The sequence below is a fragment of the Stegodyphus dumicola genome, chromosome 6 (assembly GCF_044657685.1).
Source record: "Stegodyphus dumicola isolate Sdum_Otavi_A_Nest chromosome 6, ASM4465768v1".
In the NCBI taxonomy this organism is placed as follows: Eukaryota; Metazoa; Arthropoda; class Arachnida; order Araneae; family Eresidae; genus Stegodyphus; species Stegodyphus dumicola.
Window position 1 is genome coordinate 189,892,130 of NC_140773.1, and position 23,115 is coordinate 189,915,244.

Genomic DNA, 23,115 nt, shown 5'->3' on the forward strand with positions numbered 1-23,115 from the left:
TCATCCGTTTGACATAAATTATTTTAGTGTAGTATTTCCATTTTTAACTTCATTTGAAATGTATAATTTTGAGTTGTCTTTGCAAACTGCAATAGATCATAAGTTACGAAAGCTCAGATTTCTAATAACTCTTCCTAATAAAAATAATGATAGAAACAATAAAGCATTTTAATTTACTTTCAATTTAAGCGCTCACTTCTAGGTGTAAACGTCATACTGGAGACGAAACCTCGCTAATTACTGAAAATGTACTCACAGAGTAAATAAATTTAAATTAATTAAAAAAAACCAGAGCATTTTAAACCTTTATCACATCGTAAATCAAACTTGCAGTCACACAATCTTATATATAAAAAAGAAAAACATTAAAACGGAAGAGACCGAAGAAATATCATCAGGCAGATGTTTAGGATTATCTAAAAACCGAAACTCGGAAAAGGAAGGATCATATGGAAGGATGACAAAACCATATAATACTAAACGAGAAAAGAAAAAATATCTAGTTTCAACTGCAATTTATAAGAAATAGAAAAGCCGCTGGCAGTAGTTAATCTTTTAATTGAATGTCTCCTGAGTAACATTTCAAAATTCTACAGTTATTTGTCGTAAGTCAACAACGATGGATTCAAACAACTCCAGTTAACATTTCTCCAGATAATAGGTTGTTTTGAGATTAATTTCCGTAAATTTTAATTACACAGTTGCACCTCATTATCTCAGTCTAATTAGTTTTCAAAGCTTTTTTAAATTAGCGAAACCTTCTAAAGTTATCACAAAAGATATTAAAATCACCAAATTTAAAAATACATTGCAAAATCGTAAATTTTAAGTATTTAACATTTAATAAATAATGTTATTTTTTATTATAATTACTGTATGAAAGTAAGTTAAGTCAGTAGTAATACGAATGTGTTACTTTCAAAATCTCTGTGTTGTCTACGATAAATTTACTTTGAAAATAATTATATTTTATTACTTTTCAACATATTCTCGTTTCTTGCTCATATCCTCATCTAAACACATCGCTGTATCCCACTGTCTAGAGTTTCTGATTCATTTAAAATTTGATAACTCGGATCATTTTTACATACGTCCAGCCTAAATTCTATTTCTCTCAGTATATCCTCCACATTCCATAGTTCTTCTCCATATTGATGCATTGCTATGAAAATCTTCCAGCCCATCCATTCCAGGATTTCCATCTTCATTTATGAAGAGAGATTTTTCTTGCTAGCAAGTAACACAATTTGGAGCTTAATATCTTTTTCATCAACTGTAAAACTACATGCCATTGTTTCAAACTCTATATTTTTAGATTATATAACATTTGCTGACTTTTTTGTCTTTTATTTCAGCAAGTTGCTGCTTTCAGCTTTCTAAACATCACTCGAACCTTTTTTTAAACATGTTTAAATCCATTGCTGACGCGTTGGTCCACTGGATGAAAAAGAAAGTTGTATTACCTGAAATTGAGAAAATGTGTTGGCCAGTATCTCGTTCAGATCAAAAAACATCCAGGCTGAAGTAGACCTAAGTAATGATAATTACGAGTAATGACCTAAGTTATAAACGTTTACATTTATTAGCCTAAAGGGGCGTTAGCGTAGAAGGGCTAATAGTTTCGAAGCGGCATTTTGCGTTGAATCACTCAAAGCATTGTGTCACTTTCAAAATTGCTGCCACCAAATATTATCGCCCGGTATTTTATTTAAAGAAATTATATAATAAAGAATCTAAATGAATGTATGTATGTTTCTCGTAGTGTGAAAAAACAACAGTACCTAGAGCCATCAAATTTTGAATAACGTAGTCCGCCACCCGAATATGAGCACCTGGAAACCTGAATTTCGAATTTGTGTTATTGTCTATTTCATATTTTGTAAAACTCATTAATTTTTGATTGGAAACCTCAAAAATTTCAAAGAGAGCAGTGGCAACACTGTAGGGAATAAAACATTTTTATCTCCATAGCGCGAGATTGTCTATCGAATATTCTAAAGGTATGATATTTTTAAGTAGCTCAAATGCTCTCGAAACGTGTATGTGTGTATAAATGGAAATAAACGTCCCCTTGGGTATAACATAAATTCTGAAAACTTTCAGATTTTGTTTTGAGGAGGTTATTTTGATTATAGTCAATATCTTTTAGTTTCATAAGAAGTATTTCATGACTTAAAGCACTAAAATGATGCATTTGCTTTAATATGCAGGAGATTTTAAAGAATAATATATGAAACGTGCAACATTTCATTTTTCATTAAGTCAAGAATAAGTTCCCCCCCCCCCAGATAAGACCTTCTGAAAATACTTTTGATGTAATCTCAAATTTTGTACAATCAGATATCAAAGTAACATTAATTAAGGAACATTGTATTAAACGTTAATTAACAAAAATCAAAATTAAATTATAATAATATTTTGAAGCATAATATAGGTAATAATATGCTTTCGGAATTAATTTTTAGAGTTATACATTTCATTCAAATGTCATGCACTAAAAACCGACAAAATATATACCTTTCGGTAGGTGTACAGTTTGAAATTTTATGAGCAATATAATAATTTTTGAAGCATCATAATCGAACTGCATTTTACAAGAGATTTTCAAATCACTAATAGGATAAAATAATACGTCGGTTTTCAAAACACTAATAGGATAAAATAATACGTCCTTAAGCATTATTATTAAATTGAAGTCATTTGCATAATAAAGTATTACATTTAGTAATTATGGTTTTCATTTATGTGTATTCATAATTCTACTTTTCAAAATAATTTACCAGTGTTTTTTTTTAAATGCATTTTAGTTGCCTCAAAATAGAAATAATAGCATTCAATATATTTTGAATCAGGAATTCTTGAAGTGAGTTATCTCGAGCCACTTGAAATTGCGTAAAATTTATTAAACATCGCTGGAACATTTCAACCCTCTGAATGCCACGACCGGCTTTATCCGGTCATGATATTTTTAGTCACTTGGTATATTATACATATTAGCTTACAGTTTACTACATTTGGCTTCCTTACTTTCTTTAATAATATAAATGTCATCTTAATAAACATAAGTTTATGAAAATAGAGAATAAAATTAATAAATTTACAAATTTAGCTGAATAATTAGGACGTGAGATATTTCTCCCGCCTTTCTAGCGTGCCTTCGTGGTGTAGTGGTCAGCACACTGAGCCGGCAATTCATCTCTCTGATTTCCAAAAATTCCTAATATCTCTACGAATTTATCTATAGGAACGTTATTACATACTTCTAATGATTTTACTTGTAAAATGGTTCATGTATTCATTTGTTTTTAGCTATTTTTTATCATATCTACACAATTTATTTTTAAGACATTTTTATTACTTTTAATAATCTCTTAAACTCTTGTTTTATACACATTTCAGTTCTTGAAAATTATGTCTTTACTCATATGATCGGGTCATAATAGTAGACCGAAGGTATCGACTTAAGCCAGAAAATATTTGAGAAGAGTTTGTTTAAATGAGCAGTTAATACTATAGATTACTCATTATCATCTCATTCGGCGCACATGCTCAACGAATGACTAAACGTAAATGCCTCCGGAAAAAAATTTTTTTTTCGTTTTTCATAAAAACAATTATTCACCTTCAGTGAGGTAAACCCATTATCAGACCGTTATAAAATACTACTGAATTACATAGATGTAGATAATTTAATTTTCTGCACTGCTGCCGCAATAACCTAGACTGAAGAGATAATTTAGACTTGATTTTTACCGTGTTTGGGCTAAGACCGAAAATAACCCGAATAGAAAAGAATATTCAGCTGTGATTCTGGTTTATATTAATAACCTAAAACTGGATAAAAGGTAAACCTTGACTCACCCATGTACAGCACCAAAACAGAACGTGTAATTTTTTTCACCTCTGATACTTAATGAACATGATATTTTATAAATAAAGGTAACACACAAAATGTAAAAAAAAACGCATCTTTGGACGTAATTTAAAATCTGAAAACTTTCAGATTTTTTTAAATGATTGATCCAATAAACATACACCTTTGTAGAATTCAATCAAGTACAATTTTTGCCAGCCAGTGGCTGAGTGGATAATACTATTGAATATTGGTAGTCCAGCTGGAGTTCTGACTTCTGAGAAAGGTTTGGGCTTACAAATACTTTCTTAATTTTTCCTATGTATTACGTAAATATGAATCACTTCACCTTAAACAATCCTCCAGGAAGCAGTTCTCCCCGTACGCAAATAACTCTAGTATGCATTGCCAAATTAAATAAACTAATCCAATTTAAAATCAATCACTAATAATATACCTATATGAATAAAAGTAATTGTGGAAATATTACAGTTGTATAATTGAATTAATTTCGTTCTCTCAAGTAACTGATTTATTGGATCAATTGCATCATTTCCTTAAACCGATCTTTGAGAATGTGAAGAATGCAGACTTGTTTGTTTTCCATAAGGACAAACAAGTCTGTTCCATTTTTGTTTTCAAAAAAATATGGAACCTTTTGTGCTACAGATGAGAGATAATTTTCTTTCCTCTAAGGCATTTATTAGAATTTCTTTTTGGTGCTGAGCGGGAGGGTGAGGAGGAACGGAGAAGAAAATTATCAATATACATCTGAATTTAAGTTTGAGATAAAAACTTCTTTTATCCCATTTTGTTCCTTTATGCAAACGTGTACTCTTTCAAAACAGTTCAGAACCGTCTCCTTTATTATTAAATAATGAGAAAGTGTAAATATCGGGCAACCCAGAAGTCCGTTAACATTTAAAAATTTACCGAATAATGTAGGTAGAGAGGTAAAAATTTACACACATGCTTGAAGTAACATGGGGTTTTATTGAAAGGAAAAAATGCAAAAAAAAAAAAAAAAAAAAGGCCAACGTATGGCGCTGGGCAGAGAAACGTCAGCGACTGCATGAGAATCGTGTATGAGCTGTAGCGAGAGAGAGAACCAGTCCTTTCATGACTTACTCACTTTTATATCTTCACCTCCGGATGTTGGTCACAGTGTGATGTGTATTTATCACATCAGTCGTGACTGGACCCTTTTTCTTTGAGGAAATGCGTGGTTTTGCTAGTCAAACTGTCAGTGTGAAGGGTGCGAGGTACGATGATATGTTGAAGAATCTCATCATCCTTAGTCTGACTGATAAACACCTGTTGGAAGGTATGACTTAGTGAAGGATGGCGCTCCACCCCATATTGCTACACATGTGAAAGTTTTCTCGTACACATCGTTTTGTGAAGATCGCGTGCTGAGCCTCCGTTCCCGTTATGCTTGGCTTCTCAGATCCCTATATCAGGTTCAATGTTCCGTCTTACCTTCTTCGGGAACATGCAAGGACCTGACTCGGAACAGAGAGCTTACTAAAGCTATGTTCACTAACTGTGGGAAGTAGACAGGATACACAAGAAGGGTATACAAAACCCTTTTTTTTCTCTATTTACAATAATTTCCGTACTTCGGAATACAATGACCCACTACTCGTGGTCTAAACGTAAGAATATAAAAATAAAACTAAACTCTAACTTTGAAGTAATAAACTTGGAAGATTGGCCTTATATTAACAGGAAAGCGTATGTAGTACAGAGAACTGTGAACACTACAATGCGTTTAACAATTATCAAGAGGATTAAAACCTCTGGCCTGGAAGGCAACCAGCAACTGAGTAAAACTTCTAAGGTAAGCGGCCTGCTTCGACTCACTGCTTCCTCTCTCTCGCTTGGCAAAAAGCCACACTTAAATACTTGGCGTTCGCCAGACAAAATTTTGCATAAATCAGTTAACGCTTATAATTCTGGCTGGAAGTAGAAAATAAGAAGTGATAGTAAAGATTTAAAATAAAATAAACGTTAGTAAAACTTAAGATCCTTACACCTAGATCTCAATCCGTGTGATTATTGGTTGTGGGGTTACTTGAAATTACGAGTCTACCGCAATTAAAGTAACCCCACAACAAAGTTCAAACTGAGTAGGGACTCCAAAAGACAACATCCCCAACGGCTATTTCTCACCATATCTAGAGATATGCTGTACAGTGCTGTTCACAACATTGTCCCTAAACTATAGTTATTTTTTATCATTGACGGGCGACATGCTGAGAGTTTGTCATAAAGAGCGTCTTTGCTAAAAATCAACTGGTATGCTAATCATTGTTTTTCTTATTACATGAAGCGCCATTTTAAGCACTTTTTTTGCTTTCAATAAAACCCCATGACATTTCAAGCATGTATGTCAGTTTTATCTCTCTGTCTAAGTTATTCAGTGAATTATTGAATTTTCAAACGTTAACGGAATTTTGGGTCACCCCGTATATATATTTCTCGCATTCTTCGAAAACGACGGCAGCTTGAAAATTTTACATAAGCTTACATAAATTTTAAACGTACAATAATTTTCCAGCGAACATTGTGCAATTCGAAGCCGGAATTTTATGCTTCGGGTTGGTTTTTTATTTCATATTTTGTATGAATTTAATGTCATTTTAGCCAACAAACTCGACGATTTAAAAGTAATATGTGTTGCCATTCCACAAAGCATAGGATATTTATGTTTCAATCACTCGGCAAAGCGTAAGACATTTATATGTTATTTTAAATTTAAGCAGAATCTCAGAGATTTAAAAAAAAAAAAAATATGCTATCATTGCTCTAAAGAGAATATTGTTATCTTTCACGCACCATATGTTACCATTTGGCAGAGTGTAAGATATTTACTTTTGCTTTAAAATTTAATCCGTAATTAACAAACCAAAGCAATATAAGAGCAATAAACGCAATTATTCATTACTATTATTCTTAATTATTAACTGGACACCTGAAAGTACACTAGCTGAATTCATAATAGATGTTTTTCTTTTTTATGTGGCTGTCTCCGAAAAACGAATGAAATAAAAAATTTGCGATCTTCACTAATAATGCTGCAGTCTACATTTCATTCATGTTCATAACAAGAAGACTGTACCACTACTTTTGTAATGACTTCCATTAAAAGAAAAAGATTTTTAAAAAAAAAAGGCAGAAACCACTATAATCTCTTTAAGAAAACCTTATTATAATGTGTTTGGTTTATGTAATTACGGCCTCGAGGGCTAGCTGCCTAAGGGGAGGGAGGGCTTTCTGAGGGAAACTGGTTCATGAGGAAAGCCATGAATGCGCCCATGCAGCCAGCCCGGACATGGGATTCAATCCTTGGACCGAACTACAAGTGTTCAGCAACTTAGCGCTCGGCCGCTAGTGAACCCTATTTAACATTAGAATCCTAGATGAAAAGATTACAATTAGTAAATCTCAAATTACTAATTAATCAAAATAAATAATAAATTCTCAAATTTTGGACAATGAATTTTAATAAAAAATCAACACTTTAAACAATTAATGAAAACAGATTACCCAACTATTGATTATCTAGCATCGAACTGGTTATGTACACTTCATTCCAAAATTAATCCAACTACTTGCCTTTTCTAGGAATAACAGGTAATATAAACACATTTTTTTAACTCAACAAAGAAAAATTTAAAAAATACAAAAAATAATTTAATTAAAAATTTAAAAAATGTTTAATATGTGAAAAAACTGTATTAATATCAAGTGTCATCCACTGCAAGTTAAAAAAAATGTATTTGAACTTGAGTGAATGAATAAAAAGTATTTTATTAACGACTGAAAATTAATTAATTAATAATTAAATAAAAAATTAAAGTCAATTCCTACTTAGGTCAGCAAGGAAAAAAAATTTAAAATACAAAAAAAAAATTTTTACATTAAAAATTTTAATACGTGAAAAAAACTGTATTAACATCAAGTGTCATCACTACAAGTTTAAAAATGTATTTGAATTTGACTGGATGAATAAAAAGTATTTTATTAATGATTGAAAATTTGAACAAGATATAGGGATGGTGTGAGCTAATAGTAGGAATTTAAAAAAGACTTTAAAAGATGGTTGAATGTCTACGTATAGGACATTTTAAAACTTCAAATTTGGATTATGGCATGAACAAAATTTGGTTCATGCCATAATCCCCATTCAAATCTACTTCCAAAGAAACAAATTGATTATATTGAAGCACAATGAAAAGAATTTTGATTTAGATTATTTTATCCAGTTCCAAATAAAACTGGCCACTAGTGCACCACCCGTAAAATCGCTAAACACTGGTAGTCCCAACCGGAAGAAATCTTCATAAACAGGGTAAGGTTAATCGTTGAGTAATGTAAATAGCCTTAAAACGTTCTCTTAAAAGAGTCTCTGTTATAGAATTTCATTTAAAATATCGTTCTCGAAGGCATTCCTCTTCCTTCCTAAATACACTCCCTATGCTTTGTCATGTTTAAAAAACGGAACTTAACCAAATAAAGCTATTTGTTTAAAAAATTAAAAATACATTCGAGAAAAAGTATCGAAAGAGGGACTAACAATATTGTTATGTTGTTGTATGATTGCAGAGTTCCTCACTGGGTAATTCTAAGTTACTGTTGAAAGTGAAGAATCTTAAGAACTAGTAAGCGAATAATGGCTTGAGTTCGTGTGATGGAACCAACAAGATGGAAGGGTAAAATAACCCTTTATTATTCAAAATAAGATTTGACAGAACTCCTTCTTGGAGTTGTATAATAAAGCCGACACTTGGGCTTGAACTTAAAAGACTAAGAATTAAACTAAACTAATCTAAACTAAAGAGGTATAGCCGAAGCTTTCAAAATTCTAACAGAGTTGGCCCCTTAACGTTAATAGACTGCGAAGCTATCAAGGGCCTAAAGTACGGCCGAGCGTGATAATAGCTTACGACAGAGTAACCTAAAAAGGCGGACGCGTGTATCCAGAATACCTGGTATCTCTCTCACTAAGACGGAAGAACTTCGCAGTTAAATACCGCACTTCCTCATTATGTATTCAGACGTGATTCTAAAACTACGTTCTGGCCGGAAGTTGTGTAAGTTGAAATTAAGAATCGATAGGAAAGGAAATTTAACTGTTAATAAAATTAACACAATCTTTACATCGTAATAGGTTTTATAAAGCCATTTAATTTCAGAAAGCAAAGTTCCAATCTTAAGCTTCTTAAAGAATAAAACGCACATAAAAAGGTCTTAGATAACTTGCGGTACAACGTTACGTTGGCATATGTTTCAATGCAAAAATCCCAAATATAAAATAAAAATGATACCTAATAATGTTTTCTATATTTGATAAATATTACTCTCAATCTTCCGATCTGAAAGTTTAGAATACAAATACTATATTTTTGCCACTAAACGAAAGCATGCGAACCATTAGATCAAGGCATAATCCAAAGTTTAGTTGCAGAACATTCTTCTTATTGTATATTTTATATAAAGAATCCTTATCTCGAAACTGTGATAATTTTGTGAAAGATTAATTATTTTAGATGTTATTAAATTGTTTTAACAATTGATGACGTATTGCGTTAAAATATTGATGAGAATTTTGTACGATGTAACATGAAAAGTCTGAAGGAATAAAATTTTACCTGAAAAATTAGTTAATAGGAGCAAGTATGTTTAACATTGAGGTAAATGGCGATCTCGCTAAATTGGTGAGATATCCCCAAGCTGGGCAATAGTTTTGAAGAGGAATCTTCAAAAGTCGCCAAACTTGGCTATCATTTGGCGACATTTTTGCCCGATTCCTGTACAACTGTAACTGGTATTGTAGCTAAATAACTGAAATTTGTCCCTATATGTAACTATAACCGTATAAACCGTATGCGACCCTTATTTGCATATGTAACTCTTTGAAGACCATATCGGCTCAGACGGCCCTTCATTCAAACGACCAAAACCGCCCCAAACAGATGAAATTCCGATGTTGTTTTCTTCCCTTCCCTAAGCCATGCAGTAATAGGTGCAGTTTCTCCAAATGCATTGTATCAGTTTATTACAGACAGCTTGTCCTAAAAGAATTTATTTGTGGTTTCTTATCTTTATTTGTTAGAAAAAGAAAGGATGTCATTTAAAACCTTAACTCTTCTTTGTGCGTTAATGGATGAGGAGGAGAGGAAATTGATGTGACTCTCGAAAACCATTTCGAGAGGTTCGGTATTTAAACATACAGGTTAGCGAAGGCTTTGGGTTTTAAAAAGTTAATCGTGTATGCCTTCCAGTAACTTCAAGAAACGGAAGAAACTAAAGATTTCTCGGCGGCTGGGGGGAAACTTTATAAGTCTGGAGGCAGCCTCAGTTCTTTGTTTTTAGTTCAGACCTCATTTGGAAGTATTGAGAGATCTCCGTGCATTTGCACTGCGTTATGTTTAACGTTATTAGTAGCTTGTAGTAGTAACCACTGATTGTGCTCTGGCTTACTGAGGAAGGCTGTACGAGTACATTTGTGAAAAGTTTCAGAACTATAACGTGTTTGATGTGGGGGGGGATTTATCAATCTTATAATCGATTCTGTGTGAATACAATCCATTACGAACCATGTAACAATGTTCTTTCCATCTTTCCAATTTTTTGATAGAAGTGAAAATAAATTAACTAGACTTTATAGAGACATTAGGATTTTTTGGAAGATAGAGAGATTGAAAGCTATGCAACACCTTCGCCGGAAATCGAACCATAGACCTCTGAAATACGCGCCCAGCATGGAGACCACCACACCGCAAAGGCATGCCAAGAAGGCGAGAGAAATACCTTATAACTTAAATAAATGAATAAAAATATTTATAAAGTAAATGTTACTGAATATGTTATCTTTCAACAGCGAGCTATGCAGAATAAAATAACAAAGGTATTAAATGTTTTATTACTTAAACTGAAGAACTTAACTGATACTGAAGCTTTTGATAGAGAAGAAAAGTGTAAAAATATTGAAGATAAAGACTCATTTTTAACGGTTTTAATATAGAATAGTATAATAGTAGGGCATTCAAGGTGAAATTTATTGTTTAAAAATATTTTATTTATTATTATTCTTTATAGCAATATGCATAGTACACTTTATACATATTTTATAGCAAATATAAAATATTAGCACTAAATTTTTGCAGAATCAACAGTTATGGTTTAAATATCTTTAAGTTTAAAATTCTCGATCATTTTGATTAGAGAAAAACTCTATTAAATAACCAAAATCTATGTCCTCGTAAGCGTTCTCTATTGGGAAAGTTTTACTGTATTTAGTAATTTATTATCCTTAATTTACATCCTTTTATGATGCTTCGTCTTATTGTCATTTAATAGAATCAGAAAGATGTAAAATTTACTTTTAGATGTGCATCTTACGTGGGACGTATGGGTGGTGAACAGACGCTTTCTTTGGGAATCGGCTGTTATTCTAAAGGCATCATCATGCACGAATTAATGCACACGCTTGGGTTTGTGCATGAACAGAGTCGTCCAGATCGAGATGATTTTGTCACTGTTCATTGGGAGAATGTGAAAGAAGGTGAGACCATAAATAACTACTGTTTAAAATATTTTTAAACATATTTCTTAACTACTACTTATTAGTATGAGTTTTCCCATGAATCTTTCTTTTTCTGAATTTGTTTTATTTTGCACAAGATCTGAAGATCTTGACGAGGAAAAAAATACCTAAGTCTTCTCAAGACTTTTGTATGTACGGATGCATCAAATTATATTTCACGATCATGATGAAAAAACGAAAAAAAAGAATGGTGGTATGACGACTGTTTATGCACCAAGGAATAAATACAAATTTGAAAATTTTATTTATGTATATGAACCTTTTTTTGTGCTCTTGATAAGGGGCTGTTTGGTACGTCTGAAACTGAAGGCTTCTCATCTTACGACCTACACATATTTCATTGCTTTCAAAACTATTGTTTTTACATCCTTGGGTACTTACGTATTATCCCATCGACCAGGAAACTGTTGCCAAACAGCGCGATTTAGCACCAGTCGGGAATAAACGTGGCTTCACAGCACACTCATGACATCTGCGTTCTCGTTTTTAATGTAAGCCCGATTGATTCTCGAAAAGCTACCTTTTGTTTTTGTAAATGAGAATATAAACTAACTGTTATTGCTATATTTTTGCTTACAATTTAAAACAAAAATGAGTTTGAGAGTTGTAGAATTATATTTGTCATTGCACTCTGGTTGATTTACACCTGGTGGAGAGAATTAACATCTGCTGTAGACAGCAGCTGGATATGACCGACAAACAGCAATGGATTGGAACAGTCAGGGAGTGCAGAGACGTTTCACACGTGCAGAATGTGCACAAAAAATGTTTTACAAAAAACACATCATTTGGCCAAGCCAAAGAGTAGAAATTAGTGAAAGCCTTTTTACTTAGTGAAAAGAACGAAACAAGAGAAATACTGATTGTTTATTTAGGAGAGAGGCGTCAATTCCTTCAGAATTTCGCAGAAACGATTGACGCAACTTTGGTGGCATCTCCAACAACTTTTATATTCAATGGTACCCAGTTTTCACGGTGGACGGGATAACACGTAAGTGCGTCATTCAATTCCTCTTTGCTCAAAGCGGGTTTATTTTTAAGAGGTTCATTATCGCTAAATATATCACTAGAAAAAAATGTGTAAAAGGGACATAAATTCTACGTTTCTACGTTCCAGAATGTATGCTTCAAGAACTGAAGCTTTATGCTTCAAGAACTCCTAATGTAAATGCATTCAAAAGCACTCACAGGAAAATGTATTTTACAACAAATTTTCTCTAAAATAGCATACTAAAAAATTCAAGAAATTTACTTAGAGATAATTCAGCGACTGTTTAAGCCTCATTACATAGCATACTCGGAATGACATGATTTACAGAATTTTCCGTATCTATGACTCACAAAAGAAAAGGAAACTTATATGAAAGGTGGGAGAAAGTTAAGAAAGCAGTCAGATTTGGCGATGTTTACCCAATTTTTGTCATTAAATTTGAAGCTTACTTGCAATTCTACCACAACTTACAGAAATGTGAACTAATAGTGAATGGTTATATGAATTATATTTTCCACCTCAGATGATAAAAACGAATTATTTACATAAACACAAAATAAATGCGAAAATAGTTGCATAAATTTAAACGAATGAAGGAATATTTACAAATTTATAAAAGTACAAAGAAAACACAAATATTTAAACAAACCCATACCTTGTTTGTATGTAAACGTAAAGAAATTTTACTACTTTGAAAAAGAAAGAACAATTAAGCAATACCCACATTTATGTCACACATGTCACGATTATCAAATTTTAAGGATTTTTATTATTTCTGAAATTTCCAAATAATGTCTCTCAACCCTCAGCCTACTGTTATAAGTAACTACACTATAAACAATGTTTCTTCTTTAGAGAATCTTAATCTCTTCTGTGATTACTTACACAAACTCGCAACTGGCAAATGACAAAACTGCTTTATACCGTACATATGAACTTTTAAAAATAAACTCTATAAGGATTACCTCAGATTCTCTTTTACTCTTCACATTTTTTCAATACCTTAGATCTCCCGCAGTTTTCTATTCTTTTGTTCTTACCCAAGCAACTAAATATTTTTGCAATATGGGATGATTTCCATGTATTGTAATATGTGCTATTTTAAGCAACTCTTATAGGTATGATAAAGGCCCAAAACTTTTTCATTCCTTCCTTAATCGCTGCCTTACATTTTTTTAGGTGAAAATTTACCTCATTTTGCTTCCTTTAATGAAGATATTATAATTACATGTGATAATTACATTGAGGTAAAACTCATGAAATTATTCCGATCTTTATTTGCTGAAGTATTATTTGTCACATAATTGCTATTTTAACACTTTAAAATTAAACTCTGCATTTGCTTTTCTTAACTGCATAATCAAAAAACGAAAAAGCTCATAAACACCTTGTCTCACAGACTTTATTATGTGCATATTTCAGACACCATACGCAAATATTTAGGATCATTTCAGCTCTACTATAAAGAGATTTAGAAAAAAGCATTAGCTATGGAAGTTCGCATCCATTATTAAAATGTGGCGAAGCGCAAACCTCTAACGCAGGTAAAAAACGAAAAGTATGAGCTGTACGAAAAAAAGCAAATTTTCTTTTAAAGCAAAGAAAAAAAAGAAACTGCTCAGCTTGACTACGAAAAACAAAGTTCATTAATTTTAGAAATAGTAAAAACAATGAAAAAGGTAATGCTTAAAATATTTACATATAACAGCGTAACGCGTTTCTGTTAGACATAATTCCAGTTCAAAATTTTAAGCCACGGTGACATGGAAGTAAGAAGGAAACATTATTTCTTTCATCAAAATGCAATGCAATTTTACTTATTATTTATTATAAAGAGACGTTTAAAGGCATTATTGATTTCATTTAAATTTTTATAATTCAAAGGATTACCGTTGTTACACTAATCAGCAATGCACATTTATTAAAAAAATAAGTGAAAAGTTCTATGCATCTCCATTTGATGTCTGTTTACAGCGGACAGGACTTTATCCCTAATTAAAAATAATATCGTTTTAAGATTAATAAATTTAAAATGCATTCAAAGGTTTGGTTAACGTATTCTGTGCAGTCCAAACGCATTCATTATAAAAATACGTAAGAACTAGATTATCATTTTTTAAATGAAAATATGGCAAAAGTTTGTAAGGAATTTGTTTCGATTAGTATTAATTAAAATTCTTCTGTAAATAAATATTAATCAATGAGAAGTAAAAAAATGTATAGTGTAATAACGACTGTAACTAATGACTGCACAACCGGACCAAAAATACATTTATTTAATTCATTTATCACCACTGAGCAGGCTTCTGACCGAAGGTGTATACCAAACAGAATAGTGCCTGCTCAGCGGGAGATCAAGTACAATCCAGCAGCCGCCACCACCAGGATAGGGCTGTACATATTTTTAAGAAAATCAGAGAGTACATGGAGTAGCAGTATTTCATAAAAAACACAACTTGCATTCATATGCTACATATAATTCAGAGTTATAAGTTGGTACCAAAAACACATTACTGGTATTGGGTACTTTTTAACCCTTTGAGGGCCAAAACGCCGTAGACAGCCTTTCATTCAAACGGCCGAGATTCCCATGTGGTTTATTCTCTCCCCTAAGGTATGCAGCAGCAGATGCAGTTTCCCCAAATGCATTATAAAAGTTGCATTTGGGCAAACAGCTTTTAATAAAACATTAAACAAAACTTTTAATGAAAACAGCTTTTAATAAAAGGCTAATGGAAGCTTCTTTTTTAGGAAGTAGAAGGGATGTCATTTGAAAACTTTACCCTCTTTGTGCGTTAATGCACGGGGAATGCATTAATGCTTCGTTTTCTAAGGCTTGGATATCATTCAGTTCAATAATTGTAGCGGAATACCAGTATCAGGAATTTTTCAAAAAATACAAAAACACATTTTTTTTCCATATTTATTAGTTTTATCCAAAAATTGCATAAACTATAAAAATATAAACAATTTTATTGCGTACATATATGAAATAATGGAACAAATGTTATATTCAAGTATTATTAATAAAAGCAGTAAAATAGTACAAGTAACTGATAACATTAGAAAAAAAATATATAACATAAAAATTAAATCATTATAATATTGTAACTGCTATTCTATAAACGCAAACGCCAGTTAGCTCTAAAAGTAATTTATTAAGGAAGCACAGAAGTAATTACAAAGAAAATAAACATTAAAACAGAACACAGACCAAAACGGAACACCTAACATTTAGAATTAACGTTCGAGTCACGGAGAAATAATATAATATTGGAAAACTTATCCTCATCGCAGTTGGAGTTCAACTGAAGTTGCTCTCGTCGCCACTAGATGGCGTTCGATAAAATAATTCGGTTACATCCAAATAGTTCTGTTACAATTTTACAATACAAAAATGGAACAAAACATATAGTATTATTATTATTATTAAGAAGAGTAAATATTACATAAAAATCTTGTTCTTTAGTCTATAATATAATATCTATTAACAGGAAAAAACAATCAATTTATTAACTGCATATTTTTTAAATGGGATAGGAAGGAAACATAATAATCTGTGAATCATTAAGCCTAAAACTTATTTTCTGCACAAATTACCTGCAGTTGCAAATGCTCTTTCTGCATCCTTGCTGGTTGGTGGAACTGTTAATAATGAGTGATATAGTTTCTCTATAAATTATTTGCCTCGAAGTTCTTCATTTAACATTTGGGTCTTTTCCCTAACGGTTTTAGATAAATCTGCTCTTTGTGTTACTTTTATATTACTGTTTGTGACAATTTTTTAATTTGTAGCTAATTGTAATTTCTTCCGGAGAAATATTTCTTTCCGATATATTAACATCAACATCATCTTCGATGAATTCCTCTGGATAGGTTTGTGTTTCCTTTTCAGAAATGTTTTTGCGGGAATTTACCACAATTAAATTTGACCCTGTTAGCCTCTTTTCTTATAATTATGTAAATACCTTAAAATATTTCTAGTTCGCTAAGCCTTTTCTCTGTGCGAAATTTCAATGGAATTTATTATTCCTTAGATAGCGGGGTGTCCTTTTCTTTAAGTGATTGAAATATAAAATTTATTGTTGATTCGCTGTTTAGTTGGAGTCCTTCCTACTGCTTCCACAGTCAGCTTTATTGGAAGCAGAGCTGATACAGTTTTAGACATTAAATCCAGTTCAAAATGGAAAAAATTAATTTGTAAATCACTGGTATTTTTGGTAAGTCAATTAACGCTATCTGAACTGGATTTTTAACTTCAAAAATTGTCTTATCATTAAGAGCACACTGTTCAAGCGTATTTTACAATTTACCGTTGGCATAGAGTCTTTTTTCATTAAGTAAGTATATATTTTTGTAAAACAGCATTTTAGAATAGAAACGCTTAAATATCTTAATAAACTTAATAAAGTTTAAATTTAAACTTAATTTAAACTTAATAAAGTTTAAATTTCCTTAAATATAGGAAGCAATCCTTGGTAAGTTAATATTTCGTCCTTGTTAAAATTACCTTTTTCATATCCAATTAAAGTACTTTCAACAATTGTATTATTATTTTTTTTTCATTATTACTCTCTTCGAAGTCAGAATGAGAAGTTTCTTAGGAGATCCGAACAGAAGTGAGAAAGGAAATTATTGACGTTGGTATTGCCACGTGAATAAAACAAAATACGTATTTTAAATAACAGTAGATGCCCAATAAGTTAAATGAAACCCTTTAATTTAAAACAAAATTATTATTTATTGCTAATACCAAAAATACCAGTATTTTACTTTAGCAAACACCGGTGTCACGAAATTGGGAAATAGCAGGAAATACTGGTATTCGGTTATATCGATGTACCGGTATTGCAATCACGAACTGTAACATTTTCGGACTTTTAGACTCACTTGTTTTAAGAGCTATATATTTAAATTGATATTTTTGACATCAAACTTTAAAAAATGCACAATCCAGCCTTGTAATATTTCATCAACAGATCGTTCAGTTCAATAACAGTATTCAATAATGTTGTCAACTGCAAAATGAAAACTGTGAGGCAAAATTTATACTATTTTTTTACGTCCTTCGACATTCTGTCACCAATGTTAGGACATTTTACTTTAGAATTTTTTTAAAAACTCACCGCTTTTCACCGTACAGTATTTGTAAAATAATATTTATAGTCAATATAAAATAATAAAATAATATTTATAGTCAATATAAAATAATATTTATAGTGAATATTTGAATAGGGCTTCATTGAAATTAGATTAAAAATTAAAAACGTTTTAGCTTTAAAGATAAGCGCAACCACTTAAAACATCGTTGTCAGTTTGTTGTTTGAAAGAAAAAGATGTGCATTAAATTGGTACAGAATTCATAAATATTTCTAAAATCGCACCTCTTATCTAGGGCTGATAATTGCTTAAATTTATTAAGATACTTTTGTTTCACACACGACTCACATAAATTTTGAAATCAGCAAATATATTCTAGACATCAAAAGAGCAGCAAATTCACAATGTTCTACAGCAAATGCACAATAAATTTACTTATATTTAATAAAATAGTTTCTAACTTTATTTGAAACATCACGTAATTTATTAATCAGCACAATATTCATGAATCTGCAGGACTAGTTTCGAATATATATTTATATATATATCTATATTTACTAAATAATATTGATTATATTATCTACTAAGATTAATTATAGTAGAGAAAGAGTGAATCCATACTTAGTAAGTTCTACTTCGAAAGATGTTTTTAAATATTATATGTATACCTTGATAGAGAGAGAGAGACTACTTCTTCATCTGCGGATGTGCAAATGATAGAAGAAATGCCAGTGGACGCACGTCAAGCTGAGAGGAAGCACATCAAGCTGTTGGGGCCATCTATTGGTGAAAAATGAAATAGCTTCCTAAAAACCGAGGGTAAAGAGGATTGGAACTAAAATCATTAACCAGAACTGAAAAATTTTTATGAATGTGAAATACCTCTAGAATATCTAATTCGTCAATAGAAGACTTTTCAAACAATTTTGTCTGCATAAAAATGGAAAATGTGAGTTTTTGACTAATAGCGTTACGCAATAGAGGATTTTTGTATTTTTTTTCTAACATATGCCTCATGTTCCTTAGCCCGAAATTTTAAAGTTCTTGTGGTTTTACTAGTGAAAATTAAACCACATTGGCTGGGAATCCTGTACATATCGTAGGAGTTTATATCATCTTAAGTATGAAACTGCGAATTTTATTGACTTGAAACGTGAATTTCTGCAAAATACGTACAATTTTATAACTAATCGGTAGAAAGATAAGGAATGCCAACAGAGTTGTTATAATCCCCTAAAACGAGAAGGTCTTTTTCGATGTGCTGAAATGAGAATTTTTCAACTGCTTAGTCAATAATATCCTCTATAGCCTAGTTCGTCCTTGCACTGAATAGCTGAAGAAATGCAGGTTGATATCATAACTGTTGGTCACATTTGATGACAAGCGACCCAGGAAGGAAATGTCAGCACTAAAACACAAAGTATTAATTTTTATTATTACATTTAAATGTTGCCTTTGTATAAATCTTGTGATATTATGATTAAAGTGCATATAACAACTTTGGCAATTATAAAATTAATTTCATTAGACAATTTTTATAGTCCTAAATTTACATATGCTTCGTAATATCATGAAATTTACATTAAATAAATATACTGCTGGCCATTAAAATTGCAACACCAGGAAGGAAGGATCTGACGAGCGTCAAAATCACGTGAAAAGGAAAAGGAGATAGGGATAAGCAAATGATTAGTACTTAGCGCATTTAGGCGACACAGGAGGGAGAAACGACATCTGAAGCAGCACTGCGTAAAAGGAAAGTTGTGTAGTGGATTTCTCATTCGGAAAGAGCTCTGTAAGGTCGGTATTTGCTCAGAATATAGCGTTATGCCTACAATAGTAAGAAATGTTTACCAGCAAGTGTCGTAACTCGATACAGGTATGCTCGTCGCCTGGTGAGAGTAATGTGCCGTTGCAAGACGATTCCAGCTACCGTTGCAAGAGATACCACAAACTGTTTTAGAATCATCATCTGCTCATGATCTTGATTTCTGATTCAGCTTCATTCATCGAATCTTGAGTAACAGATAAGGCAATTTTCAGTATTTTTTTCCACAATTTCTTTAAACTGGCTTTGACAAGCTGAGCATATTCAATGTTGCTCACAACGTTTTACTATCTGAATGCCCTTTATCTATCAGCCTCATAGCAAAAATCAGTTTTGTTTTTCTTCGATCTCTTTAATTTTTATTTCACTCCTTGTATTTATGCTTTCAGCATCGCATCAGTATTTTATGTAGCAATACAGTGATTCTCATGAAATTTTCGTTTCTGAGTTTTTCTTGATACTTATGTTAAAAGTGTTAAAAAATTAAAAATTTTAGAAATTTAAAAATGAATCGGAAAGCTTTCAGATTTTATAATATGCCCAAAAGAGCAGTTTTATTTTTTCTTTTATTATTTAAACAGACATACACGTTTCAAGAGCATTTTGACTAATGTCCCTTTGGGTCAAAAATATTTAAAAGTAGCATATTTTAGAATTTCCGATATACAGTATCTCGCGCTGAAGATAAAAATGTTTTTTTCTCTACAGTGTTGCCATTGCTCGCTTTGAAATCGCTGAGTTTGTTAATCAAAAATTCGTTAAAGTGTTACAAAGTGTGAAATAGAAAATAAAACAAATTCCAAATTCGGTATCCATGTACCCATATTCAGTTGGAGGACTACATTATTCAAAATTTGATGGCTCTGAGTACCGTTATTTTCTCACACTGTGAAAACATGCATACATTCATGCAAATTCTTTATTATTTAATTTCTTTAAATATAATACAAAGTGATAAAATTTGATGCAACAAGTGAAACGGGCATTTATAGTGAATCGACGTAAAATACCGTTTCGAGACTAATATCCCTACTGGACTAACGCCTCTTTGGGCTAAAAAAACTCTCACCTAAAATACCTCAAAGAGTATTTCAGGAATTATACCATATTAGAATGAGGCCCCACCATGAAAATACAAGAATGATGCAGATATTAATTAAGCCTTTTAAAATATTCCTTCAAATATAAACTACTGTAAATTATCCAAATGAGTACGACTTCTGGTTTCGAAATACCAACTACCAGTTCTTTTGACAACAGCCGCGTTACACTAAAACGATTATAGTATGATTTCTATTTATCGTAGAATTAAAATGAAACTAGTTTTAGAAAGCTGAAATTTCAAATATTTTAATAAAAGAATAAAATCAATTCGATATTTTCACTAAAATTCATCAATTTAATGTCGTCTTATTAACATATAATTAAATAATATAATTGAAGAGCACACAATCAAGAATATGTAAAAGACTTTGCATTCTATTTATTTCTGAAATTTAATTAATTTGTTTCATTTTATTTAATATTGTTTTATGTTTTATTATCAGCTAGTTCATTTTAGCAAAATAGTATATATATATATCTGTAAGATATCGCTTAAAAAAAGCAGCACAATCCAAATATTTGTAATTTTTATGTTTTGCTCGCAACATGAGACAAAACCATTACATTTATATAAGGAGAAATCTCACATCTTATATGTAGGAATTTTATTTAATGTCAAAAAGTTGGCTGGCACTCTCATTCGGTTTTCTCGATACAGCCTCAGCTTCCACGTTTAACGAGCTTTTCATAATTAGTTTCTGTAAAAAGGTTTTTTTTTTTTTTTAATTTTAGCATTTTCTTCCCAACCAGTAATATTTTTAAATGATGTCCTTTTTTATAACACTCAAAACATTTTTTGATCTTCATTAGCACTTTTATTTTGAGAATTTAAAAAGTAATTTTCTGCATTAATAATATGCTTCTTTTCAAATTTTAAATTTTGACATGGCTAAGTTTTAATAATTTCAACCTCTTGCAGGAAGGGAAGGAAACTTTAAAAAATATGACTGGCCTGTTATTCATCTCTTAAAAGAAGACTATGACTATTCTTCAATCCTCCATTATAGTCGCTTTGCTTTTAGTAAAGATCCTAAGAAGAAGCCTACACTAGAGCCGAAAAAGAAAGATGCGAAGATTGGTCAACGGAGTTACCTCAGCAAAGGAGATATACGAAAAATCAATAAACTGTATCAATGTAAGAACCATTTATCAGAGCAAAATATTGGAGAGCTCCTAATGTTTTAATAAATTTATCCAGATAAACATATGGTGCTCATTTAAAAACATTTTATCTTGCAAAATGACCACTACTCATTTAAAAACATTGTTTTGTCCTGGAAAATAATCACATAACCATCGTAAGAAGTCCTTTAGCAAATACTGTTAAAGGAAATTTAATGCTTGAGTGCTATAGCATATAAATTGAAAATTAACAGCACATCTTTGATTCGGCTGAAAGAAATAACCGTGTTCTGATTAAAGTATAAAAATAATTTACAAAAAAAATTAAATAATCTTAATTTTGAGACTTTTTTTAAAATTTCTATGAAAGAAGAAAAGCAGAAACAGTTGTTTTTGTACGTTGAACCTGTTATTAAAATATTTATTCATTAAATTTCTTACACATTGAGCTAGAATTAATTAAACCATAACATATAAAATATAGTTAACAGGTTCTCGAAAAGTAAAATATATCTAATAAATTTCACATGCCTGAAATCTTGCTTCATATTCTTATAAAAAGTCTGATTTTGCATATATCATATATTTGAAAACATCATACATTTTCAGTGTTATAATAATATTGTTCCTGGCAGAGAGAAATATATTATAGGAGATTCTTGATAGTAAATATTACATCGTTTATCTCAAAAATTCCTCGAAGTTTAAATTCGAAGTCAAACAACTCTCAAATACATCTCGTACTCAAATGCCTAGCTTCAAAGAAAACTGAAATTGCACGAAGAAATTATATGTACATATTAAAACTTTCGTAACGTGGTTAGTAAAGCTGAAATGAAAAGCATAAATGAAATAGATGTGAGAAATTCAGGAAGAGGGAGCCTCTGAAAAGCTGCAAATTTTCAAAGGGATATAGAAACTGAATTTCGAATTCAAAAACCTTGAATGGATGTGTGTTGATTTTTCTCCTTCTTTTAATTTTTTCCATCCTTTTACAAGGCTTTCAATTTTAAATCTTTTCGTTTCTTTGCTTTATCGAATTACATTTCTTTTAAAAATACGGAATCGATCAGAAAAACCTTTCCAATGTGAAAAGAAAGTAATAAAGATAGTAAAGATATTGCATACACTTTTATTGTAAGCAATATAAACACCTTTATGCCATTTGTCGTCTATGCAGAACTCTCGTATAAATGCGCTGTGATATTACACAGGAAAAATACAGGCGATTATAAAAAATTTGAATTTCGAATTTTATATTGCATATTTTGTAAAACTTTAATGTATTTTATTAAGTAACTCAACGACCTGAAAGCAAGCAGTGGCAACACTGTACAGCAGAGGTTCTCAACCGGTGGTACGCAAGAAAATTTGGTGGTACGTAAAGAAGAAAGTATTTTTAACTATTAAATTCAACCCCAACATCCTGATTTAGTTTTTTCTGTAACACTCGCAAATTGATGCTGCAATCTGAGCTTTGTTGTTGGTGGTAGTACTACTTTGAA

General features: G+C 31.3%; 1 protein-coding gene across 1 annotated transcript in view; it reads left to right on the forward strand.

The window, feature by feature from the left end:
- LOC118202160 (zinc metalloproteinase nas-13-like) overlaps positions 1 to 22,852 on the forward strand; it is a 197,657-nt gene extending 174,805 nt beyond the window's left edge. The window contains exons 5-6 of the mRNA XM_085817930.1: positions 11,248 to 11,423; positions 21,408 to 22,852. Coding sequence (XP_085674056.1) covers positions 11,248 to 11,423; positions 21,408 to 21,673 — 442 coding nt within the window. The 3' untranslated portion in view covers positions 21,674 to 22,852. The remainder of the gene's footprint in view (positions 1 to 11,247; positions 11,424 to 21,407) is intronic.
- Positions 22,853 to 23,115: the final 263 nt, after the last annotated feature.